General features: G+C 32.8%; 1 protein-coding gene across 2 annotated transcripts in view; it reads right to left on the bottom strand.

The window, feature by feature from the left end:
- Positions 1-2,312: 2,312 nt before the first annotated feature.
- The window catches only part of Fpps (Farnesyl pyrophosphate synthase), a 41,975-nt gene continuing 18,138 nt past the window's right edge, over positions 2,313-26,149 (bottom strand). The window contains exons 1-8 of one of the 2 annotated variants that reach the window (XM_076411855.1): positions 20,728-20,827; positions 17,727-17,895; positions 17,522-17,662; positions 7,716-7,867; positions 7,510-7,653; positions 4,991-5,141; positions 2,721-2,869; positions 2,313-2,662 (exon numbers count right to left, since the gene is read on the bottom strand). In XM_076411855.1, coding sequence (XP_076267970.1) covers positions 2,476-2,662; positions 2,721-2,869; positions 4,991-5,141; positions 7,510-7,653; positions 7,716-7,867; positions 17,522-17,662; positions 17,727-17,895; positions 20,728-20,792 — 1,158 coding nt within the window. In that variant the 5' untranslated portion in view covers positions 20,793-20,827 and the 3' untranslated portion in view covers positions 2,313-2,475. Of the gene's footprint in view, positions 2,663-2,720; positions 2,870-4,990; positions 5,142-7,509; positions 7,654-7,715; positions 7,868-17,521; positions 17,663-17,726; positions 17,896-20,727; positions 20,828-26,149 lie in introns of those variants that run through there. The other variant, XM_076411854.1, reaches the window with a different exon arrangement.

Genomic DNA, 26,149 nt, shown 5'->3' with positions numbered 1-26,149 from the left:
CAAAATTATGTCTACTTTTAAAGTAGACATTAACATCCTAAATTGGTGGCGTTGGCGCACTATACAAGGCGACAGGACTTTCTTCCTATTTTTGCGATAGTCGCGGGTTCAAATCCTGCGGGAATGGATGTACTATCCTAACTATCCCAGTCACGCTTGTAACCAGGCTGGATGGTGGCTACGTTGAACTGTAGGTCCAATCCAGATCAAACCTCTTTGGTAAAAAAGCAGACTTTAAAACCTTACCTTTTAATATCCTAAATTTTTAGAATAAACGCTGCCTCATCAGTCGAGCGATATTATAAATGTACTTCAGTGTATTTTGTCCTGTAGATTTTAAAGAATTTTAAATTATGTCATAATACTACGAAAATATATAATAATCGGAAATAAGGTAACATAAATTATAACTGCTTGATTTTTAGACAAACAAGTCATATCTACTGCAATATCTGTGAATATGCATCTTATATCTAATGCTATATTACTAATTACCTTATATTACTAATGGTTGTAAAGCTATCGCAAATTTTATTTTATTACAAACCTTGCCAGCCGATTATTGCGTTTTCCCACGCTTTGGAGCGGGTTCATCGTGTGCAGTTTACTCGGACTATCGATTGGACTTCGGAGTGAAATGATGGAGCCATGTTTCATCCATTGTCACATAACGACGCAAAAACTCGGGTTTATTACGCTTGATCATCTTCAAACACTGCTTCTAATCATCAACTCGTCGTTGTTTTTGGCCAAAAATGAGCTCGCGCGGCATCCGCTATGCACAGAGCTTTCTCATACCGAAATATTCGTGAATGATATGATGTACACGTTCAGTTGATATCTTTAGATTGTCTGCTATTTCATTCAATTTCAATGTACGGTCATTCAAAATCATTTTGTGAATTATTTAAATGTTTTCGTCGGTAACAACCTTTTTTGGGCGTCCACTGCGTTTACAGCCTTCGGTGCTTCGCATACCAATCCTTGATGGTTAATTTTCCTGGGACAGTGTCCGGAAATTCGGCATCAAGACAAGTTTTTGTTTGAACTATATTTTTTCCTCCAAAAAGCAATATTTTATCAACAGGCGAAATTACTTTTTATCCATTTTTTTCACAACAACAAAAGTTGCTTCACTCAAAATGCTATAATTCGCAAACTAATAATCCGACTGCTGTCAAATTTATACACGCATCTTTTGAGGGCTAGGGCTAACTAAAAACATATGGATTTAATTCTAGTGACGCCACCTATGTGTCAGATCGGGGACTTTTCAATTGGCCTGTTATAGGACTCTATAAAACTCTTACGACTTCTTTCAAGCCAATTCCACAAAATTTTAAAATTCTTGGGCAACTACTACAACATATTCTGAGAGCCAATTCATCAAGCATGAAATAAAGTTGAATTTTTTGTGCCAACATTTGTGTTCCGACCAGTTTTATAGTTTAGACACTCGGCCCAATCCAATGACTTGTAGTACTTTGAAATTAATAACAGTTTTAAAAACGCTTGTTTACATATACATGTTAAAACAAAACGACATATCTATCATAGGCCGCTAATATCAATCTCTCCTTATTGAAAAGCCCTATATAACAATATAAACCATGTATTTTCGGTATGAACGTTCCCATTACATTCGAGAAAATTCTTAAAAAGGATTTCAAGAGGAAAGGACAAAAAGGTAAAGTCATACATAATTCAACACGGTTCAATCTTGGTTTGAGGAGCGTCAGAATATCATCAGACACCTTTTCTGGTCAGCACAATCGCCAGACCGCAAAATAATTGGGTTGTGATAAAATTTAGAGCAGAGAGTGAAGAGTAGATTTCCATCTCCAACATAATGAAAGCAATTGGCTGATAGTTTGGCACAAGAATGGGACAACATTCCATTGGAAACTATTTGGACACTACAAATTTTTCAGATTTTTTTAGAGATTTTCAGCAAAATTTTAAAAGCAAATGGTCAATATCTTATAAATAAATAAATATTGTGTACATGTCAGGTGTTTATATTATTTTGTCCGTCTCTTTGTTGTTGCTAAGCTACTCTTCATACTCTAAAACAATCAATTCGACTATAGTAGACAATAATAAACCTTAACTTAGTCTCCTAATTCTTTAAAGAATCGCCCAAATTTCCATATTCTCCATGAGATTTTATCTTAAATAAGATAATTAAGACACACCTATTCGATTTTTCCTCATATTATAATTGTAATTGTGTAACTAACTGCTTAACTTTAATTGTAAACCCGCAACACATCATACACGAGTTACAATTTAGGAGTCAAAAAAAACTCTTATTTTAAATAATCAACAATATATAATTCCATCGATAATAGACTGAGAAATTCTCACTATTATAGTACAGTAGAAACTGACGACAAATAATAATAATAATAATAAAATAGAACCAAGGAATTCTTATGAACTAAAAGATACAAATGCCAGGTACGCTCTTCCTGCTTAACATTCACGCTTGTAGATCTTCTCCATTATCTTGAAGAACAGGTCGTGTCTCAGACCTTTGGATATTTGCTGTATGTGAGTCCTGATGATGTTGAAGCTCTCTTCTTCGTAGATGGCGTAGGTGTTGGGCAACGAAAGGTCTTCGTAAAGACGTCGAATGGTTTGGACAGACACGGGCTCAGATCTGGAGAGAGAAGTTAATCGATCAGAAATGATACTAGAGGCACGAAAACGAGTCTTACCGTCCGTAATGCTCTTCCATTATCTTCCGTTGCTCTGGCGTCGCCCTTTGTAAGGCGACCACGGCCAACCACGTACATTTTCCTTCTTGAATGTCGGTGCCGATTTTACCGGTGGTAGAAGGATCACCGAAACAATCCAGGAAGTCATCCTGCAAATAATAAAAATGTGTTTATCTAATGTACAAATAAATGTCTACTGTTCCACAAAATAAGGCTCTTTATATTCTGGGCTACAAATTTGAGAATATCATCAGGTCTATAAATTAATTTTAAGAGATTTACAACAGATGGTGTTTCATCTGTCAGAGGGAAGTTTCATCACTCAACCTTGAAATAACAGCAATGAGGAACTGTTTAATAAACTGATCTGAAAAGAATCTCAAAGAACTACGAAATAATAGGCCTTCTCACATCGTTGAAACACATTTTTGTTATTTATATCTAAATAATGTACAACATGATGCTCATTGGTATAACAATTGGCCCAGAAACTTATGTGTTCACTGCTCAACGCTAACTAACTGGACTCTCTGAAATATAAGCTTCTGATGCTAAAGAAGACCAGAACTGGTCTTTTATTAAGGTATCGAATATAAATTTCAAAGTTTTCCAAATTAATGTTTGTCTAAACCATTTTCTTCACGACGATTGTGTGATGGTATGCCATTGGTTATTTCCCCACACCGGTGAAAATGATATTCTTTTTCACGCGGGGGTAAGCGTTTATTACATTATTAGCTTTCTTTTAGATTAAGAGATTAAAATAAGAAAGAACTGTAGTATTGTAATAATCTTGATGGATCCAATAAGTCACCACTTCTTGTTCTTAATATAAACTCGTTTTGGTAAAATAAAAGTGTATTTTCATCACTACATAAATTAAAACATATATACCTCCATGAGCCTTATCAACTTTATAACCTCTATACTACATGAAGACTCTAAAAATTGGGTCAAGATTATGATTGAGTTCATTCCAAAGAAATAATCCGAATTAATTTGTACTCTCTGTTCTTGAGCGAAATCTCAATCTGGATCTAGTTTATTAAATGTGGTGAATAGCTTAACAACATGTATAGCTCTATCTATCACATTGTATTTTGGCCTTATTGGATCAAGAATCAACACAAAGTCACAAACAATTGGGAGAAAAGTTGAATGTGAGCCCAATCACAATTTGTAAATAATTATAAGTAATGGGAAAGATCCAAAAGATGAAACGCTGTTTCGAAGGTATGAAAGGAAGTCATCTCGAATAGTAGTGAAGAAAAACGGATTTAATTCGAAAATTCTAAACGAAAAAAAAACCTGGAGAAACTGACTTATTGAGTGCAAAGTCAAGTTGCTTTGATCGCAAGACCATGCTCAATATCTGGTGGTAACAAGCTGGTGTTGTATATTACGTTGAATTACGGTACTGTTGAAACCTGGAGAAACAGTTAGTACTGATCGCTACCGACAACAAATGATTAATTCAAAACGCGTATTAATACAAAACACCCACATTACACTAAAAAACATGATAACGTGTTTGTCAAGAGTCAAAGAAGTGTCAAAATCAGTCAGATGGGGCACACGTTTGCAGAGCAGCACTCGAAGAGGTTTAAAATGGCTCTGTGAATAGTTTAGCTCAAAAATTAAACTGTTCTTTTAGACCAGCATCCATAAATTGAACTGAGAAATGTGCAAAATCTATAGAATAGAATGGTCAATATTTTGAATAAATATATTTTAACTGTCCACTGTAAATAACGTGTTTTTTTTAACGAAAAAGGGAATTACTTACACACCAGGTATATAAATTATATTTCCTCAAAATCTATTCCACTTTCAGAGCAAAAATGATGTGTACTAAAGATATTTTGTTCAAGGTAGTATAAAGAATTCATATTACGGTATGTCTGTACGTCTGAAGATATATAGAGGAAGAGAGGATTATTCAGGGGTCAGGTTATAGCTCCTTAAATCAGCGTTGCATATATATTTATAATAGTGTAATTCACAGGCTAATAACAGAGGCTCATCAAAATAGGTGTTTTTTTTATATGAAGAAACTGGATTAAATAGTTTTGTAAGTTAAAATATCCGTATAAGTATTAAAAAGCCTCTCATATTTTAAATAGTGTATGATATAAATTAAGAAACTAATCTGATAAATCATGTATCATAAATGTATAATAAAGTGTTTAATAAAGAATTACACAAGTTTATTTTGCACCACACATACAATCATTTCAAAATATATCGAATCGCAATGGAACGTGCTTTACCTGAATTTGGAAGAACTGTCCCATTTCTAATAGAATTGTTTTGGCTTGACGATGTTGTTCTTCGTCGAACATATTCGCTAAATACATGCCCAAGGCTACGGGCATCTGGAAACTGTAGTAAGCAGTCTTATACTTTACAATTGACGTATATCTGTAATAAAAATAAATGTGTTACTAAACTGGTTTTGACATAATTATTCGCTTACAACAAATTTTTATAATCTGAGATTACTTAAAGTATTTTATTATTAATATAGCTTTAAGTATATTTTAGTTATAAAAGATTTTTATCCAAACTCTCTCAATATAACAATGGACTATTTTATGGACACTCATTAATTTTAAACATGAGACTTACGTGGTCTCTCATATCTGATCTATAAGCTTCCATATTGTGGACGTTTTTATTGATTTAAACCAAACTCATTGATTAAATGGAAGTAATCAATGTATTAATTTAATCCATAAACGTAGCCGCAATTCGAAAGCCAACAGTTCAGACTAATGAATTATCTTGGCAAATTTTAGAATGCATTTCCCTAAGTTACAAAACTTTTTAACAATTTGGCAACACCGTTAAGTGTTGTCTTAAAACCCGTCAGAAATAGTATAGAAATAGTACAAGGGCCGAAAGTTGAATTTTCGGCTCTGCCCGTCATGGTTTATTCAATTGATTCAATCATGACGAGCAGAACCGAGATTTCAACTTTTGGCCCGTGTGGGGTATACGGTTTTTTTTTTCATAGCCGGTCGAAAGTACGTTATTAACAACATTGATGATTATTTTTAAGGTTAGAGGCATAGAGTATATATAGAAGTTTTACTTAAATAGGCGAAATCGAGGAAACGTTTTGCGTGGTCCAACCAATGCTGGCTCTGAGACCACTTTTTTATTGGTTCATTTGAATTTCCTTACAAAAGCATTTGATTGGCCAATTTCTATAATCCGATTGTTTGTTTCTCTGGTTTGTTTAGGACGTCATTTTTGTTTGTCTGAAATTGAGTACGATCAACATGAACAAGTGTTGTGTATCCAGTATATGTGCGGAATTAAACAAACCAGGCGTCGTTTTCATAGGAATAAACAACCAAACAAACAAACAAACAACAACAAGTTAGCTATATTAAGGATGTGTGTGTGACTCAGCATTGCTTTTATCTGGTACAATTGGGCGATGGCAAAATTACATTGAAGGTAAATCTGATTATACTACATGAAAAGTTTTTGTTACATTTTAAAAAGTTGCTTGTAAAGTGCCATCAATTAAAAACTTAATTATTTTGAAGGGGTTCATTTACTTGAAACAAATCTATATTGGTTAAGATACTTATAATTAATATTTTGGCTCCTTAACCGAGATAACTTTTCAACGAAGATGTTAAAAATATACATCAATACAAAATAAAATTATACAATTTGTAGATCAACAAGATAAGCTTGATTTTACAGACAACAGGTTGTTTTATTATATTGTTAATAGATCCTTAAGCTGTCTCTTTAACTCCACGACTTTACCATAAGGGCACAGTAGTAATTTTGATATATATATCATACATTTTAATTTTTTGTCACCATTCTTTAAAGTGTTAATTTTTTGTTTTCTTCATTCTGGCGTATATTATACAATTTAATGGTTATAATGACCCGTTCCATAATTTTCACATTGTAAAAATATTTATAACTTGTCTGAATACATTTTTGCGTTGAATAAGCAAGTAAAATATAAACAGACACAGACTTTTAGCTGTGCTACTATGCTTTCAGAATGAGGGAACAGAAATATAGAAAATTTAATACATATTATTTAAATTGATAGCACTAAAGAAATATGAAAAAGGGAAAAAGCGCTATAGACAATTTTGATTATATTTGCCAGGAGATATCTTATGTATTCAATTAGATTGCAGCCTTTCTTATATTCACATTTAATTATTTTTTAATTATATACTTATATTTCATTATTTTTTTATTTATATTCATTATATACCTATATATTTTAGTTTTATGATATTTTATAATATTTGTATTTATACAGAATTTTATTTGTATAAATTATTTTGAAAAATTACATTTGGGTTTTATTTCAAATTTAATTGGTCAGTGGAATGTGACGTCAGAGATTGGTCACGTGATGCGTATGAATTCCTCGACCAATGAAAGGCTTTCCTATTAAAATATCTTCTTTACAGGTGCCTGTAATGGTAATTTAAGTTAACCAATGAAATTCAGCGAAATGGCGTTCTCAGCGCCTTCCTGCTGGGACCACGCAAAACAATTCTAAAATTATTTGTATTAAGTTAACACTCTATATATTACTCTATGGTTAGAAGTAGCAACGTTAAAGACAGCGGTAAACAATTTGTTGTAGCGACAGAATAAATAAATCTCAATAAATCGAAATAAATCTTTCCTCCAGCCGTTATAGAGCAGGACCAAAAATTCAACTTTAGGCCCTTGTGGTGTAATATACTATTTATTTTGAATACTTTAGTTGATTCTCTTTGAATAAATATAGTACCTGTTCATAGTAAACATATCGAGTTTAGGTTTTCCATTCAAATCCAGACACATTGTATCCAAACTTTGCCCGTAGCTGGTTTTCAGTGCCGTTTCGTGAAACAGTTCCATCATGGTGAGGTAAGCTGGATGATGACGGAAATGCCTGCAAATAAAAAGCATTTAGCAAAAAAAGTAAAATAACTGATAAAGCATTATGAACCTCACCGTTTCATTAAACCATAAATGGCGTTTTCGATCATTATGGCGTCGTTCAAGGCGCTCAAACCAACACCTGGTTGCCGATACCAACAAGGGGCTCCTCTGCGTAGCTCAGAATTATCCATCACGTCGTCGGTCATTATGAAGAATGCTTCCAACTGAAAAAGAAAAACATTTATGTTATTTGACACTTTTTAGATTAAACATTATATATTCTACTACTTTTCGACCAAATTGTATATATTTTGTATATAATTGTCGCAGTTCTATAATCATCAATAAATATCCTCTCTAACACAGGGTTGGCATCACTACTGTCAGATATTTAACGAATATATAAGGAATGCACATTATTAAATATATAATTAGTACACACAGTTAAATATAGAATAATAAGTGATTCGTAACAGGTTATGAGCTCAGATCTGTTGGTATAAATGGGAAGAAGCAGGAAGCTGAGGAGAGAGATTGCAGGGGTATGGAGGTCATGTAAAGTTCGAGTTCTGTAAGGTATATTTATAAATATATATACAAGTAGGAAGATGGCTGTAGGCGGTAGATGGGGGAATTAAGTTATAGAGCACTAAAGCACTCAAGAACCAATGAAACCCTAGAAAACTAGAAAAATGGGATCCAGAGTTATCGGTAGGATAAAATGTATGTATGTAATTTAAAAGGGTCATTGAAGCACTAGAAAACTAGAAATATGGAATTCAACAGAGTTACAGATAGTTCAAACCCTTTCATCTTCCATGTGTTATAACCTTCGAAACTTCTTCTGTTATGTTTTAATATATTTCAAAGGAATCTTACCACGAGTATTGACCATCATAAAGAGGTTCTAAGAATTACATACATGAGTTACCTTTTACTGAATAAGTTCTGGGCCCAACATATAGATGACTCCACCTCTGAAACTCCGAAATTTAACCTAATAGTTTTAATCTTCATGTTAAAATTTCATGGCAGTTTGACGTTTGGTTTCAAACTCTCACTAGTATACATAAGAATATCTCATATGAAAAGTCGATAAAAACGATGGCATAAATGAACGAATTGGGGCTCCAGTTGCTTTACTACCCATCGCATTGTCCAGATACTGCTTCCACTGATTAGTAGTCGTTTTCAGAATACAAAATTAGTCTCTGGGTAAAGACGATTTAAGAAGACTCAAATCAATCACTTCTTTATTGAAAATGTTCAAGTAAATTTTGAAAGCTAACACAACTGACTGAATGTATCACTCTTGATGAATAAAGCTCAATTTCCCCTAAAAGTTGCTGTTTTATTAGTTAAGTTCGGGAATTACGTAGCGCTTTCATACCATCTAGTAAATTATTGGTTTCATATTTAATATTCCTTATCTACAACCTTATTTTTGTTGTATTCTTTAACTACAACCGACTTTTCATCCGGTCCATATTAGCTATAACAGTGTACTTCCGTGAAAAAATGATCAGAAAGTAGTGCGGTTATAATTTCGCAGTCAAATTTTAGTACGCGTAGGTTGATTTTGTTGGTACCTAACAATGAATGAAAAAGAAAATGAAAAAAAATCTTTGGACTGACGTCAATGGCAGAAATGTAGAATAAAGATTCAAAACACATTTAGAAAAACAACATGGCTTTACGGTGCTTTGTGAATTGTGAAACAGAGCCAATGAGCCTGAATATCTTACTTATATACGAGATAAGAAATTCATTCTCACCTTCACCAACTTATAAAGCACTGAGCAACTTTCTATTATATATTACCTAATGTGACAACACTGTTTATGGTCAATGTCACAATTTAATTAACACCTATTAAAAGTAATTTCTATCTAATTACATATCTAATATAATTGTTGGTTTATTATAAACTACTCTATGATATTACATAATAAATAACATTTTACAAATAACTCTTATGCAAAACGAACGAAACTCGGAACCCAACAAGAACTAATTTTCGGAACATGAGAAATAAAAGGTGTTTACATCATTTTTCAAATGTTTCAATGTTTCATAATTTTAGATGCAACGACGCTCTTAAAACAAGCAACCGCTAACGAAGGTCACGCTTAGCCGCTTCTTATCAGCTTCCGCATATCCTACATAATACCACCGACTAAAAATATTTCACTGATAACCGGCAGCAAACGAGTACTATCGAAAACTTGTAAATAAATACACAACTTAGCGTTCTATTAATAGATAAACATCTGTGCGAAATTAAGCTTAAGCGAATGTTTAATAATTAACACAAATACCACTTTACAACATTATAGATAACGCTAAAAATAAATAACATTACTGGAACACGATCGTGATGGTAAATATACGGTAGGTTCGAACGTCTTCGCACAACATAACCAGTGATCCTATTGAGGCTTCACAATATATTTTGTAATTTTAATGGGTGGTCTAAATAAAATAACCAATGCAATTGCCAACATCGGTTATCTTCCTATAGGACGGTGTAGTAATAACTGACGAGCAATTGAATTAAAGATAACGGTAAAAGTCATCGAAGGTCACAAAATGCGAATGTTTTGACTGATAAGCAAATCACGCAATAATTATATTAATGGTGCTTGTCGAAACCTTAATGGTTCGCATATAAACATCATTGATACGATGTTTGTTATTTATAATTTCAACCTAATAATGAAAAGACATTAATTTACTAACGAACATTTCTTTTCGAAGTATGAACATCCATGATGATCACTAGGACCGAATCACTTTTGAATATGCTTGAACCAATCTTAGTAACCCTTTTTCTACTCTGATCGATATTTTTCCGAACCATGGTTTTTGGATGCATCAGTGGCTTCTTCGGCCGCCAAAAAATGTTATCCACGTAATTTATTCTCGGTACGTGGAAATGAAAACTGTCATGAAAAGTAATTTCGTACCAAATCTGGAGTGTACGGAGGGTGGTCCATCAATTCGATTTTTTAACCAGTCAAATAGGTGTTTGTTTTAGTAGATGTATGAGACCTTGCCTTGTCCTGATGAAGAATGACTCTTTGTTGCATCTTATTTTTTTCGTAATTCTCAAAGCATTTGTGATAAACTAATTGTTGTGTAGCATTTAGAATTAACCGTTCTATATTACTCTAAAGGCTCTTGTTTCGGAGCTCATACGTATAGAGCCATAATGCGTTACCTGTGTAGATATTACGCAGGTTTTGACGTACCTCTGTTGTATTTCTTGGCCATTTCTTTGCACTAATTGACATGAGCATCTAACAGGTCAATTGAAAAATTGTCAGCGGCCTGACACATAGATGACGCTACTAGAATTAAATCCATACGTTTTTTAGTTAGCCCTGACTCTTAAAAGATGCGTGTATAAATTTGACAGCTGTCGGATCAATAGTTTGTGAATTATAGCATTTGATTAGTGAAGCAACTTTTGCTATTGTGAAAAAAATGGATAAAAAGGAATTTCGCGTGTTTTAATATTGCTTTTTGAAGGAAAAAAAAATACACTTGAAGCAAAAACTTGGCTTGATGCCGAATTTCCGGACACTTCTGCAGGACAATGAATCATCAAGGATTGGTATGCTAAGTCTAGACGTGGTGAAATGAGCACCGGAGACAGTGAACGCAGTGGACACTCAAAAGAGGTTGTTACCGATGGAAACATTTAAAAAATCCACAAAATGATTTTGAATGGCCGTAAATTGAAAATGAATGAAATAGCAAGCACTCTAAAGACATCAACTAAACGCGTACGTCACATCATTCACGAATATTTGGGTATGGAAAAGTTCTGTACAAAGTGAATGCCGCGCGAGCTGACTTGACCAAAAACAACGACGAGTTGATGATTCGAAGCAATGTTTGAAGACGATGCACATTGTCACAAGTCATTGAAAACGAAGGCAAAATCGATGAATTGGACTTCGAATTGCTTCTTCATCCGCCGTATTCTCCAGATCTGGCCCCCAGCGACTATTTCCTGTTCTCAGATCTCAAAAGAATGCTCGCTGGGAAGAAATTTTCGTCGAATGAAAAGGTGATCGTCGAAACTATTTTGAAGCAAAGGACAAATCGTACTACAAAAATGGCATCGAAAAGTTGGAGGGTCGCTATAATCAGTGACGTAAAAATGACAAAAAGTCACCGATTAAAATCACTTTGAAGAATATAAAAAACTCAAAATTTTACTTTTTCGAATCCATCATTTATTATCAAAAACGAAATTCTTTTGTTCCTTTGTTTCAAAAATATCAAAAATTAAATGACCAGAACCAATGCAAGTACAGTTTTCCTCTACAGGATAAGATCCGTTTTATTATACGGATGGAAGTCCTATTTTGAATTCATCAGTCAGGAACAGATGATGAAACTTCAAGTAGTGGCCCACTGATCAGATCCCTATATTAAAAAATCCTCTCAGTCTTCGCAAAATCCCAAAATAATTACATTCAATCCTTTCCAGAGACTTTGGTGCCCAGCTCACCACTCTCCCCGGCCCAAAAGCGGTGTCCTTACAAGTCCTACAAAATTAACTTCATCCTACATCACTAAGTCTCAGTTCCATCACAAAAAAAATAAATCAAATACGAGTATAGGAGTATCAAGTTCCCATGACTCCTCACTAGTTTAACCTTGTAACCCTACATCTCATTAGAGAAACTACAACGTTCATCTTCCTGCGACAATATTCCTTTGCTTATTCTTAGATAGCAAATAAAATAATTAAACTATTAACCAACATTTTCTATATTAACAATACACAACAACTCTTTATAGATATAGAATTACGAAAAGTCACCTATGCTAACATGTCTGATCAGCTGATACATAAACCTCCAATAACAAAGGCATCCTAATTAACGACATATCACATTCTAACCCATTCGACTACATTAAGTAATCACTCGGTGATCACGAACATTGTGTTTGAATACGTCCCAAGTTGTTATATTTAATAAACAAACGGTAGTCCCTTATTTGCGCTATAAAACCGCAAAACAATAGTAAAATAATGCGGATTGAACAACGGTCTATTCAAGGTCGAGAGAACAAAAAGAATTATTCGGAGGTTCCGTTTTTATTTGATATGGACTTTCTATTTGATCGAAATTCGCGAAATAGTACCAAAAAAAGCTTTGAAACGAAGACTCTGCTTGTTTGTTGTTTAAAACTTTTAAGTTGATTAAATAACAGATTTATTAACAATTAGAATATAAAGTAGAATCATTAATATCCATTTCTGTATAAGATGTCATGCACCAATACCATGATGCCGTCAATCGTGTTGGTTTTTATCTCTATATGAAAAACAATTACCACATAGCCATATATATATATATATATATATATATATAATTGAGGAAACCCTCAAATTCGCACGTACAAAGTTTTCACATATTTTTGTATCTAAAATGATCAGATATGTGTGTATAATGTTATTACTGAACTGATGTGATAGGAGACAGAAAGTCGTTCAGTGCAAAAGCCGTTCAGTTTGCTTTTAAAGCACTAACCATTTCATATGCGAAGTCGCAGAAATATTGCAGCCAACTGTTTCTATGGTATAGTGGTTAGAGCGTTCAGCTCATACGCGGAGGTCACGGGTTCGATTACTGGCGGGGGTAACGACTTTTTGTTCTCCTAATTTGGTTAGAACGTTTGTCAAATCACCTAGGTTCGGTAGCGTTCCTAATTTTCAATCATTTTTTATTACTATTTTTCCTCATACGGGTTGCACCTTTACTTACAAAAAAAAATTATAAAATATAACATTGGGACATACACAAAATTAAATTACGAACAAAACAAATTTAATTTGTTGCTCGTACCGACTTGAAACTGATCAGTTGGTAGTAGTTAAAATAATATTGTAAATTGGTAAATAGATGTAGGTAGGTATTAAACTAAATTGTGTGTATATATTACACGGTTACGTTATTCGGTTACGTTATTATACGGTTAAAGATATTTTTCGCAAACTTAAGTCAGTCTCTTTGGAAGCGTTTCGTATGTGTTCTTAGTATAATCTGGATCTAACTGATCTTGGATAGCGATTTTTCATTTATTCAACATTGTTAAATTATTTAGCATTTGAGTACTAGCTCACCCCAACAATTTTCATTTATTTTTTCAAAACATTTAAATCGACCGAAAATATTACACGACGCCACTCTTTTCAATGAGATATGTTCGTCGACAAATTATAAGCGTTCTTTCTTATGTTTTTCACTTAAACGTGGTTTCTGTAAAATTGTATTTCTTCTTAAATGCCTAGCATCATGTAGATAACGAAATGTCTTACATTTGCATTTTATGCCAGGTGCAGAAACCATTTCTTTCGATGTTAACATTACAAACCAGGCCTCCTGAATTTTTTAAAATATTTTTCGGATGTTTTAAAAAAATTATGATGACTTTCCTAGATATATATATTATATTTGTTGTATTTTTTTAGATCATTGAAAATAGTAATTACTTTTTTTCTACGAGACATGATGAAAAGATAAACAGATATTTTAAACACGTAATATCTTAAAATACTTATGGTATTCACAAAATAACACGTATTAATAATTTGCTCGACAACTTTGCACATTGCATGTGTGCTATAATTTTGTCATGTCATTTGGTGGGCACGATCTTATGCCGAACCTATAAGTACTCGTAAACAATTGTAGTCTCTTTGTAATGAATATCTTGTCCAATCGTCTATAACCCTAGAATCTAAAAGCTATATATTTATGTTCGTTAGGAGCTGTAAAAAATGCTTTTAATGTGCTAAAGTTTTGTCGCGGCCGTATAAGTGAAATACTATTGACTGATAGATAATCGCGAAGTTTGCAAACGGATTTTAAGAAATCCTATCCGAAAGTTGTAAAATTTTTTTTACCATGGTAACCAAGGCAGTAACGACCGTTGTTATGGTAACAGTGTCATTGTCAGTTTTATTTGTAATGTGATTTTGATGTTTTATAACTATTCTAATTACCACTAACTAACTATGACTTTTTCTTATTGTATGTTAATATTTTATCAAGGTTAGCATCTTTACATTAATTAAAGTTTTCGTATTTCTTAATGTGAGAGTCCTATCGATGAGACTTAACATGCGAGCCTACATTCAAATCAGCAACTCTAACTCAGCAAATATCGTATCTGGATACCGAGAGGGAGATATACTCCCCAGATACGGGGATACACTTGTTAGTCAAGTAAAATGATTAGAAAATTGTTTAAACACTAACCAATATTCGCGTATTTAAGAGTCAAATTTAAAATATTTTACTGTTACTTTCGAATATGAATAACGAATAATGACTTTCAAAAGCTTAGAGGTTAAATATATATAAAAATATAATAATAAAACATGTAGATAATTCTATTCTAAACAGAATAAACTCTTAGTAGTACAATGGATTCGTTAACATTTGAATAAAACGACCGAATGAAAAATTATTAACACTTGTAGTTAGTTCACAATTCAAAAGATAATAGGCTCATAGAAAGTTTTCCAAGACCACCATAAATTACTAGACTTTTCATTTACTAAAAAGTACACAACAGTTATAATAGATAATTAAAATATACCTGATCATGAGTAATTTGTATTGTTATAATTCAGTACAAAAAGAATTTTTGTTTTTTAAAAAATAAATAAAAATCGTGTATTTCTTATAATCCACTCGAAATGCATACAAATAAAATTAACAAAATTATTAAACAATTAAATTTGGTTTACCAATTTCGAGATAAAGAACAAATACTACTCTTTGTTAATAATCGGTTATCTGCGGCTGATTCCTTATTATGACTAAATATAAATGAGATGAGAATATATTAAACTGAAATATAAATCATCTTAGTTTATGTAACATGTTTAGGGGTCTAGATGGCAAAATATGATTAGTTTAAATAGCTTGGTAGATGTAATAACACAGTTTTATAACACATAGTGTAAATATATGCTAAAAACTTTGATTAAAAATATTTTTGTACAGATTCTTTAGCTTTTTATGTTCAAAACACTTTTAATAATGTATTATGAAACTTTAATTGTCAATTTCAATTTTGGTACATACATATATCATATCGATGTTTTCTACTTAAATTTAGTTGCTCAGTCTTCCAGAATTCAAGCAAGACGAGTAAAGAATGAAAACATTAATATGTGTTTCCCAAATCAACTTCATTTAAAAATGCTGGTTTCCTGTTCGTTGTCCACTAGCTGTGTTGCTTCCACGCTGGTGTGATTTAATAATATTATTTTATAATTTGATGCAAAATCTCGGATAACTTCGTGGATCCATTCAATTTCGAAGTCATCGTGTAGTTCTTCGTTGGTTACGTAACTGGTCAATTGAAAATTCCCCGGCCTACCATAGTAAAACACATTTTGTGGGCAAAATTAGTATTTTTTTATTCAACGTAATTCCCTTCAGGGATGATACAGATCCGAAGAATAAGGTGGATGAGGAAGCAATTCGAAGCCCAATTCATGGATTTTTGCCATCGTTTTCACTGACTAGTGATACGGAGCATTGTCTTGGTGAAGCAGCACTTTCTTTTTCTTGAAATGCGGTCGTTTTTCGGCGATTTCGTCTTTCAGACGGGTCAAAAACGCTATATAATAGTCGCCGATGATGATCCTTCCTTTTCCGTGGCAGTCAATGAAAATTATTCCTTGCGCATTCCAAAATCCGTGCCTCTCCCATCCAATCCTCCATCAATCCTCCCAAAATCCAAAATAACCTTGCCTTCCGACTGTCGCGTTTTCCCACGCTTTGGAGGGGGTTCATCGTGTCCACTCTGATGACTGTCGATTGGACTTCGGAGTGAAAAGTTTTTGCTTCACCTGTATTTTTTCTTTTCAAAAAGCAATATTTTATCAACACGCGAAATTCTTTTTATCATTTTTCGCAATAACAAAAGTTGCGTCACTCAAAATGCTATAATTCACAAACTAACGATCCGACAGCTGTCAAATGTATACACGCATCTTTTGAGAGTTAAGGCTAACTAACAAACATACAGATTTGCTTCTCATAAAAATGCTTCTGCTAAAGATAAGCATTGGTAATTAATAGAAAAACTTTTGTTTTGTCAGCGTTGTCTTACTAATCGATATCGATAAACATCAAGTTTCAGCGCAACCCCATATTTGAACCCTATAAATCTAATTAGGTTTTTATAATTATTTTTATATTGAACTCTGTAATCTTAGGTCAAGTTAAAAGAATCTTCCGACAGCCTTAGGTAGAGATATGTCTTTTGCCAGATAATACAGACAGATATCTGTATCGCTGACAAATTGGAACATTCGTACTGTTTCTTTTGTTCTTAGAATATTAGCAATGTAGGAAACAGCAATAGGAGTTGTCCTAAAACACTACTCTGCAGAACTTAAGCCGAAATAGGTTTGAGAATAGATATTCTGATAAATAAATTTATCTGACTTGTTTCGCGAACAAAAGCTATTGATGATTTACAATGAAATACTACACAGTTTCTTAAAGAGCCCTAGTCTAATGAAAAAACAAATGGCCATGTTATATATAATCTAAATAATAAACCAATTATTTCAAGACTTAATTAGTACTAATATTTAAAATATCTGATGACATAAATACTATTGTTTCATAGGTTTCACAAATATTGAACTATTAAAAATATGCAACAATAAAAAATCTTACCTAAATCTAGTTATTTATACTGTATATTAAGAATATTTTAATAATATTTTAGGGGAAACACAAAATGATATGAATACCATAAAATATAGTACATTAATAAATAAGTATTTCATCTAGAACTAATATTCACAATTAAATCAAAATACTTACAAACTCTACACACCATCCCAGTACTTGGGCAAGCCTCAAGTTTTCTGGAGTGAGTTTATCGGGATCCTCCAACAATTTATATGCCATGACCGTGAGTAGGCCTCGATTCTTCTTGCCGGTAGGAACATTGTACTGTAACACCTGCATGAGCATCATTGAAATAGTAGTTATTTGTGTCGTGATTAAAAAATATTCTAAAACGCACCCTAGCAAACTTTCGCATCACTTCCGGTAACTCCTGACTCCTTCCAGCCTCCGTGAGTTCTCTGACGATGTCCGGAAAGATCGACATGAATTCTCTCGACTGTTCCTTGCTGACTAGTGAGGGAGAAGGGTTGGAATTCACCATAGTACGTTGAATAGTCGATAAAGCGCTGTAATATACACAACAATTTAATATCGAAATAATAGCTCACTTTATTCGAATCAAATTTTAATGTTAAATAACTCGGTATCAGTCTCAATGCCAAGACAAAAAAACCTCATAAAGAAACTAAATAGAATAAAAACCGACTGACTTATAGTTAATGAAAAACAAATTCAAAATTAAGAAAATAATTTGGAGTAATGAAGATTGTTTTATTGAGTTGTATTGAACTTTAAGTTAAAGTAAAATATTTTTATATTTTATTACGTGCTTATCGATCAGCGATATCTTGGCGATATTTTGGTGAAAATGCGAAGTATGATTGTAAATGATTGTTAAACAATCTAACCTAGTTGTTAAGTTCGATGGTTTTGACATTTCCTTAAATGAAATAAAAGTTTTTCATTTAGTATTATTGAGTTATTCAGTATATTCAAACGATAATCATAGAACGCTCAAAATTGTATTTTCTACATTCATTACTTTCATTGCTTGATTTCAAGAATTATGCTGCCCAAATGTATTCAAACACTTTTGAATACATATATTAACGCTGCTCGATCATACCCCCATTGTGGGCAATGGCAAGAAACCTGGAAGATCAACAAAATTCGTAAAGAAGAAGTATAGAGGAAAACGATGGGATATATGGATATGGAGAAAGGGATATTTTATTGTTTAAGTTAAAATCAAAATATATTTTACTAGTATTTTTATTTTTATATTATATTACAAGCTTGTCTGTATTTTGATCGAGGATATGTATTGGAATATACAAAGTATCAATGCAAGCAACTTTCAAACAGTCTAACCTAACTGTTAAATTCGACGCTTTTGAGATTTCTCTATACAAATAAAAAATAATCGTTTTTCATTTAGTATTATTGAGTTATTCAGTAAAAAATCTAATCAAATATCGCTCAAAATTACATTTTCGACGGTGCTTTTTTGTTTAATTTAAGGAATAATTCTACTGAAGCCCTTCAATTTTTTTATAAGCTTTTGGTGATGCTGTTAGCAGCATAGCTTAATAATACTACCACACGAGCCAAGTCCAAAAAGTTATAGGTTATTTCAGAAGAATCATCCATATCGACCGACCGCTAAAACCGAAACCGAAAACTATTATAGAAATGTCTACTGAGGCCAATTAAACAAAAGGAACGACGTATTATTGCAAAAATGAGCAGCAATAGCGAGTAACAGACGCACAGTCATCTTCATGCACTCAAGCCGCACGTTGCAAGAGTTATGAGGGACACACTGTTGCAGCCCGAATGGGAAGTTCTGCCGCACCCTACGTACTCACCAGACATAGCGTCCAATCAATGAAGGATGGCATGCAGTTTAGAAATACTGAAGAAGTGCGAAAATGGATCAATGATTGTAGCGCTGGCAAACCAACACCATTATTTCGACACAGGAATAATTGTGGAAAAGATGAAAAACATTTTGAGTGATATATATTGTATAATTGTTCTCAATAAATTTCCTCTAAAAGTGAAAAATTAACAGAATACATGTCAGCACATAAAAATACATTAACAAAAATTGGATCTCATATCGATTGATTTACAACTAATTGACGACCAGAAATTGTGTTCTTATGAAATAAAAAAAAAACGTAATACTCCAAGCTGAGCTTATCAATTGTTTATCTTCTAGTTTATGTTTGTTTGATGTTGCAATAAATATTACATATCTATAATTGTTTCATAAAAAGTGATAAAAGACCGGCAGGATTTTAACCATCATGGTATTGGTGCATGTTCCGATTGCGTCACGTGACAATTTGCTATCTTGAATCATCGCTTTGTATATTAATTTGTGAATAGATTAATATTAAATTGGTCGGCTGAAACATGCAGGAAATGTCATACGTAGAAAATTATATTTTTGAAATGAGTTTTTGCTTTGTAATTTAATGAATGAATGATTAATTTTTAATTAAATGGTCTTGTGAATATGAACACGTACGGTTTAAATGCAAAATGTGATTTGAATGCGTCTTTGAGCAACAGACGATCTATAACGAAAATATTATTTAAAACTTTGTTAAAAATAGTTTTTATGCAATATTCACTGACGCAAGTTCTTGTCTCTTAACGTCTCTTTATCAGGTGTGTCGGTTTTATTATTTTCCAGTTTTTACAACACATTTCACTAGCCATGAGTATGTAACGTTATAATTTGATACATATAGATATATATTTCTTGAAAATGTCAAGTTTTCATCAAAAGAAAAAAGCCGCTGAAAGTCATGGTTTGCTTATGGTGAGCATGCTCCAACTATAAGAACATGTGAAGCGTGAATTCGACAATTCAAATGTGGTGACTTCAACGTTCAAGACAAAAAATTGCAGTAGTTATTCGATGAAGACCTAACGCAAACTTAAACAACTGACAAAAAACGTAAACATCTACCGAGCCACGATTACAAGTGATGGGAAAGATCCAAAAGATGGGAAGATGGGTCAGTGAAATGCTCTTGCAAAGATGTGAAAGAGAGTCATCTCTAAATCGAGTTATGAAACACGGATTTATTTCGAAAATATCAAGCCAAAAATGATGGTTATCACTTGACGAAGCCGAGTCATCGTCTGCAAGTCCGCCAATCATGTAACATATATAATAGTTATCATAAGAAATACTTATTGCATACTGGCCAGATTGTTGAACTTTTAAGGCTCGCAAAAAATTAAATGTAAAAATGATATTAATTATAAGAATAAAAAATTACTATTTGTGAGTACATTTATGAAACTCCGTGTTTTCTAAACAAACAGTTTAGAATCTCCGACAATTTACAAAGGCAAATATTGAAATAATGCAAACGTACCTTTCCTCTTCTTTGGTGGAATCCATTGTCTGACCACTAAACTCAAGCGTACGACTAAACGGCATCGGCTAGAAATAGCCTTTTTATGTTAGTGCCTTGTTTCAATATTACCATAAGAATAACATTAACAACAAAAAGAAGTTTAAGTATAACAAATGGTACATATGAATTTTAAACAGAATCTTGGATATGAATCAATCAAATAAATAAAACATACTTTGTCCTTGACATAAACTGTGCTTTATTTAGAACACGTGGGTCAACTTTTATATTTCGGGATTTGGCTAAATTGATAATTATACAGTATAATGCTTCATTTGTCACGATATATATATATTTTTAGGTGAGACATGAACATTTCATGAACTAAAGTGCACTATTCTCTATCACGGCATTGTGGATTCTAATCTAATTAAATAGGTATCTAATTAAAATCTAGTGACTTTTGAGTACTCGAAATGTCCATCTGAAAGTGATATGAAACCCACTATTATTATTTTATAGTCACATCAAGAATAAATTGTAGCAATCTGTTTTTTCGATGGTTGAAAATGCGGTTGTGGCATTACTTCGCAGGTTCCTTCAGACGAAAACAAACATACTTTGGTTCTTATGAAGAGAACGAAAGATACGGGAACGAGAAGAAGATAAATAAATATATCAAGGATTATCAAAAAAAAAAAGAAACACTAAAGACATTTCAATAAGAGTTTGATATGAATCAGCGTATTTCACAAAATCAAGAGTTTTTTTTTTTTATTATTACTCTTCGTGAGTCCACAATCTGCCCTATTGGCAATAAGTATTTCTTCTGTTTATATTATATATACATGGCATGTAGAAAATCACTTCATTAAGCAATCTTCTGTATAAAATATTATCTTAATTAATTAGTCTTATTCTAATGCTTATTCTAAACTCTACATATGTCCAGTAATCAGATCAGATGGTGTTAAACGTTTTAGTCTACGCACTTCACTATCACGTCGCATATTTAGCTGATTAGCGAGTACATTGGGATGCACTGACACTCTTTCGAAGTACTTCACACAAACACGTTGGATTACACTCGTTATAGGTTCTAGAGGAATATCGCGTTGTATCACTTTATTTGAAATATAGTACGGAGCATCAACAATGGCACGCAACACCTTATTTTGGAACCGTTGAATGATGGATATATTGGATTTGCTAGCGGTACCCCATAGTTGAATTCCATATGTCCAAATGGGCTTGAGTATAGACTCATACAGCAATACCTTGTTATCTAATGATAACTTGGATTTGCGCCCAATGAGCCAATACATTTGATATAATTTTAGTCCTAGTTGTTTCCGTTTAGAGAGTATGTGCTTCTTCCAGGTTAGGCGTCGATCTAAATGCATACCAAGATATTTAACATGGTCTGCTTGGGGGAGTTGGCGATGATTGATATTTACTGGTGGACATGTTCTTCTACGCAGGGTAAACGTTATATGCGTGGATTTTGATTCATTGGCTTTAATGCGCCATGTCTTCAACCATAATTGGATTTGCTCCAGGTGGGTTTGTAGGTTTATTGATGCTGTGACTGGATCTTCATGGGATGCTAAGATTGCTGTATCGTCTGCATATGTTGCCACAGTAGTTATTTTTGTGGTGGGCAGATCAGCCGTATACAGAAGATACAGTACTGGACCCAGTACACTACCTTGCGGAACTCCTGAATATATGGGATTTAATTCGGTATGTTCATCGCCTTGATTTACAATAAAATGTCTGTCAGTGAGATACGATTTTAGTAGCTGATAGTCGGGATGAGGGAAAATCAAGAGTAATAAACTAACCAAATCATTACAAAATGATGTGCTAATGACAATGATAAAATATTATGCTTCAGCAATTGATATGATTTATTTGCATTACGCAGAAGTATTTGAGAAAAGAGAATTAATTGCATCATAAACAACTGATAGATTGTGTATTATATATGTATAAGAATCATTAAAGAAATGAAATAAATTAAATTTTTAGAAGCAACAAAAAAATTAAACATTATTTCAATCTTAACTGAAATAATGTGAAGGACAACAAATTGTGCTTGTTAAGATTATTGAGAACAATTAGAGAACCTTATTTAATAAAACTCAGTGATTAATTCAAAGACACTTGTCATTTATTATTATATCAGGGTACCCATAGTTCTAATGTCCTAGTAAAACCTGACAAATCATGACAGATGATCTGTAAACTATTGCTGCTTAGGACTTTGACTTTAACACATTGAAGAGCACCAGAGGGCGGTAAATTGAAAAAAATACATGTACATGAGGCAATATTGGCATAATCAGTATTATACACGGCTACATAAATAACTAGCTGTAAAATTTACTTAAAATGTCGTATTTCCTTTTATTTTAAGACATCTTGAGGGTGTAACATACTTGAAATTAAATAATATATGATAAATATTAGATAACTGTAATATCAGATGAAACTAATCAACATATATAGATGATTAGTTGAAAAATCACCGATCTGTCTTAATGCAGGTCAAAAAATCTATATATTTTGAAAGTACGAAGGGCAATGACACACGCAGCCATTATTTGATCCGGCAGCCAGTGTTGCCAGGTGATCTACGTATTTTCGCAGTAGAAAAAAATACTACAAAATATTATATAGAAGGTGAATATTACTAGATGTGGTATAGTTCAGATTTCAACAATTTAGGGTTATATATGTTGCATGTGCCCTAATACACAATATTATACTTTTTATATAAATTTTTTTAATTTGAATAAGTATTTTTGCCAGCTTGTAAAATAGTGAATGTTTAATCGCGAGTTTTTGGGATAACGCTGTCATTATCAATAGTACTTTTTACATTACTTTAGACAAAAAGCAGAGAAAATCGGACGCAAAATCAAAGAAGTGTACTAGTTAATCGAAACTTGACGTAACATTAAAGATATTGGTTGCTGCGTAATTAATGAATAGCAAATGAATCTACGATTTTATATAAAATCTCGCTTTAAAAGATGAAATAGGGTTACTAAATCATGGGAATGTGGAAGCAATACAGCTACTGGACAATGCACAGGAAATTAAAAAATATAAGTGTATAAAACCACATGGTCTTAAGTAAACTTAAGTAGTCTAATTGAATTTTAATTTGGATAATATATACTGATGTACCTATCTCGCATTCATCTTATTAATCACCGATAACCGATTCCTTTTAACTCAAACCAAACGATATGGACTTGCACGACACATTGTTAAAGCAAGGTGGCGCTACGTATCAAACAGCTCTCGCTACGATTGACATTCTCCATGAACGATCTGAGAACATGGTTATCTCTCTCAAAAGTAGACAAGAGGGTACGATTTAACCACACTTTTTCTTGTAGAATTTAAGTTAACCAAGACAAGATTATCCAGACATTCGCTCAAGTTCAGCGGTATCATACGGTAGAGTCGTTGAACCTTGGACCACCAGGATCCGTACCATATATAACACCACTCATTGGCCTTTCAAATAAAAATAATAGCAATTTCGCTAATAATTCGCAGCTTATTTCAGTTCATTTCAACATCAACCCAATCTTGTTGAAAACTTCTATAGAATACTTTTGACGCTGACAATAGTTCTACAACATATTTATGTAAAGTAAACAGGCTCTTATACATAAAGTGGTAAAGCTAGAAGAATGGAAACAAAAAACAATTCATAAAAACATTATTAATTTAAAAAACGGATCATTATTAATAAAAATAATATATGCTTCAAACTGATTTTCGACAAGAATGATGACCACCCCACTAAATTGTTATATTTTGTGAAGAGAATAATTAAACTCTTGAATGACTTAACAAACATATATTGAAGAACTTCTTCGATAGCTCTCGAGCGGAAATGAGCGAAGAGCCCTTTGTTTATATTTTTAATAATGTCAATGATTCCCGATTAGGCATCACTACATTCCACTCGTAGATGCCTTGATGGTTCATAATTGAATTTAGATCCGACTTAGAGGCGAATCAGGTGAAACTTTACTATGACACTACATCTTCTACATCTAAAGAACCTTATAATTAACCAATATAATAAAATTCGGATCGAACAAACCTCCATAAACAATGTCCCAAATATATATTTTATATAATATAAATTTACAATATATGTTCAATAAGAGAGGTTGAAGAGTCAATAAAAGAGTCCTAAAGATATGGGCAATTAAAGTGCCATCATCAATCAATCCACTGTATATATCAAATCTGATACATATTTACGTTTAAAAAAGTTTAGCTTCTTATGTAACGGACAATCATTGTCAACTCCCCCAAGTAGAGGATGTTAAATATCTTGGTATGCATTTAGGTCGACGCCTAACCTGGAAGAAGCACATTCTCTCTAAACGAAAACAACTTGGACTTAAATTATATCAAATGTATTGGCTCATCAGGCGCAAATCCAAGTTATCATTTGATAACAAGGTGTTGCTGTATGAGTCTATACTCAAGCCTATTTGGTCATATGGAATCCAACTATGGGTTACCGCTAGCAAATCTAATATATCCATCATTCAACGATTCCAAAATAAGGTGTTGCGTGCTATTGCTGATGCTCCGTGCTATGTTTCAAATGAAGTGATAATCCTCCAGAACCTATAACGAGTGTAATTCGACGTGTCTGTGTGAAGTACTTCGAAAGAGTGTCAGCGCATCCCAAGGCACTCGCTAATCAGCTAAATATGCGAAGTGCGTAGACTAAAATGTCTAACATCATCCGATCTGATTATTGGGCATATATAAACTTTAGAATTAATTAAAATAGGATTTTGTACAGGAGATCACTTAATGAAGTGGTGATTTTCTACATGCCATGTATATATATATATATATATATATATATATATATATATATATATATATAATATAAACATAAGAATATACTTATTGCCTATTGGGCAGATTGTGGAACCACTAAGAGTAATAAAAAAATGCAACAGATATTACTTGTAGAACTATTACTATAAGCCCGTGCTAGAAGGCTCACTTCCGTGACAGTTGTTCCATAAGTTCCAATTAATATCAGATGAACTGACAAAATAGCGCGCTGTAAACAGTGCTGAATGACATATGGCGGTTAAACTCTACGTCACTATAACCGAGAATTGTGTCAATTTAGCAACAATAATCATTTTGACTATCTTTTTAAGCAGACGCTTTTAGTTATCGCAATTTTTTCAGGCCACAAATCTCGAGTTAAATGAATATATTTAATTGGATTTAAGTAATTTACGACGCCTTTATAGTAATAAAAGTATATCCAGTAATAAAAATATGTAAACTGTTAGAAGTTAAACTACAGCTGTATTACCATGACCTGACCTTCAAAACTTATCAAAATGCGTTTAAAAATTATGGTAATAAACAT

This window comes from Rhynchophorus ferrugineus, unplaced genomic scaffold, assembly GCF_030347505.1.
Source record: "Rhynchophorus ferrugineus isolate W39M unplaced genomic scaffold, kcgeb_rfMv2 rfM8, whole genome shotgun sequence".
NCBI classification, from domain to species: domain Eukaryota; kingdom Metazoa; phylum Arthropoda; class Insecta; order Coleoptera; family Curculionidae; genus Rhynchophorus; species Rhynchophorus ferrugineus.
Note: the sequence above shows the minus strand (reverse complement) of the source record. Positions and strands in the feature narration are given on the sequence as shown.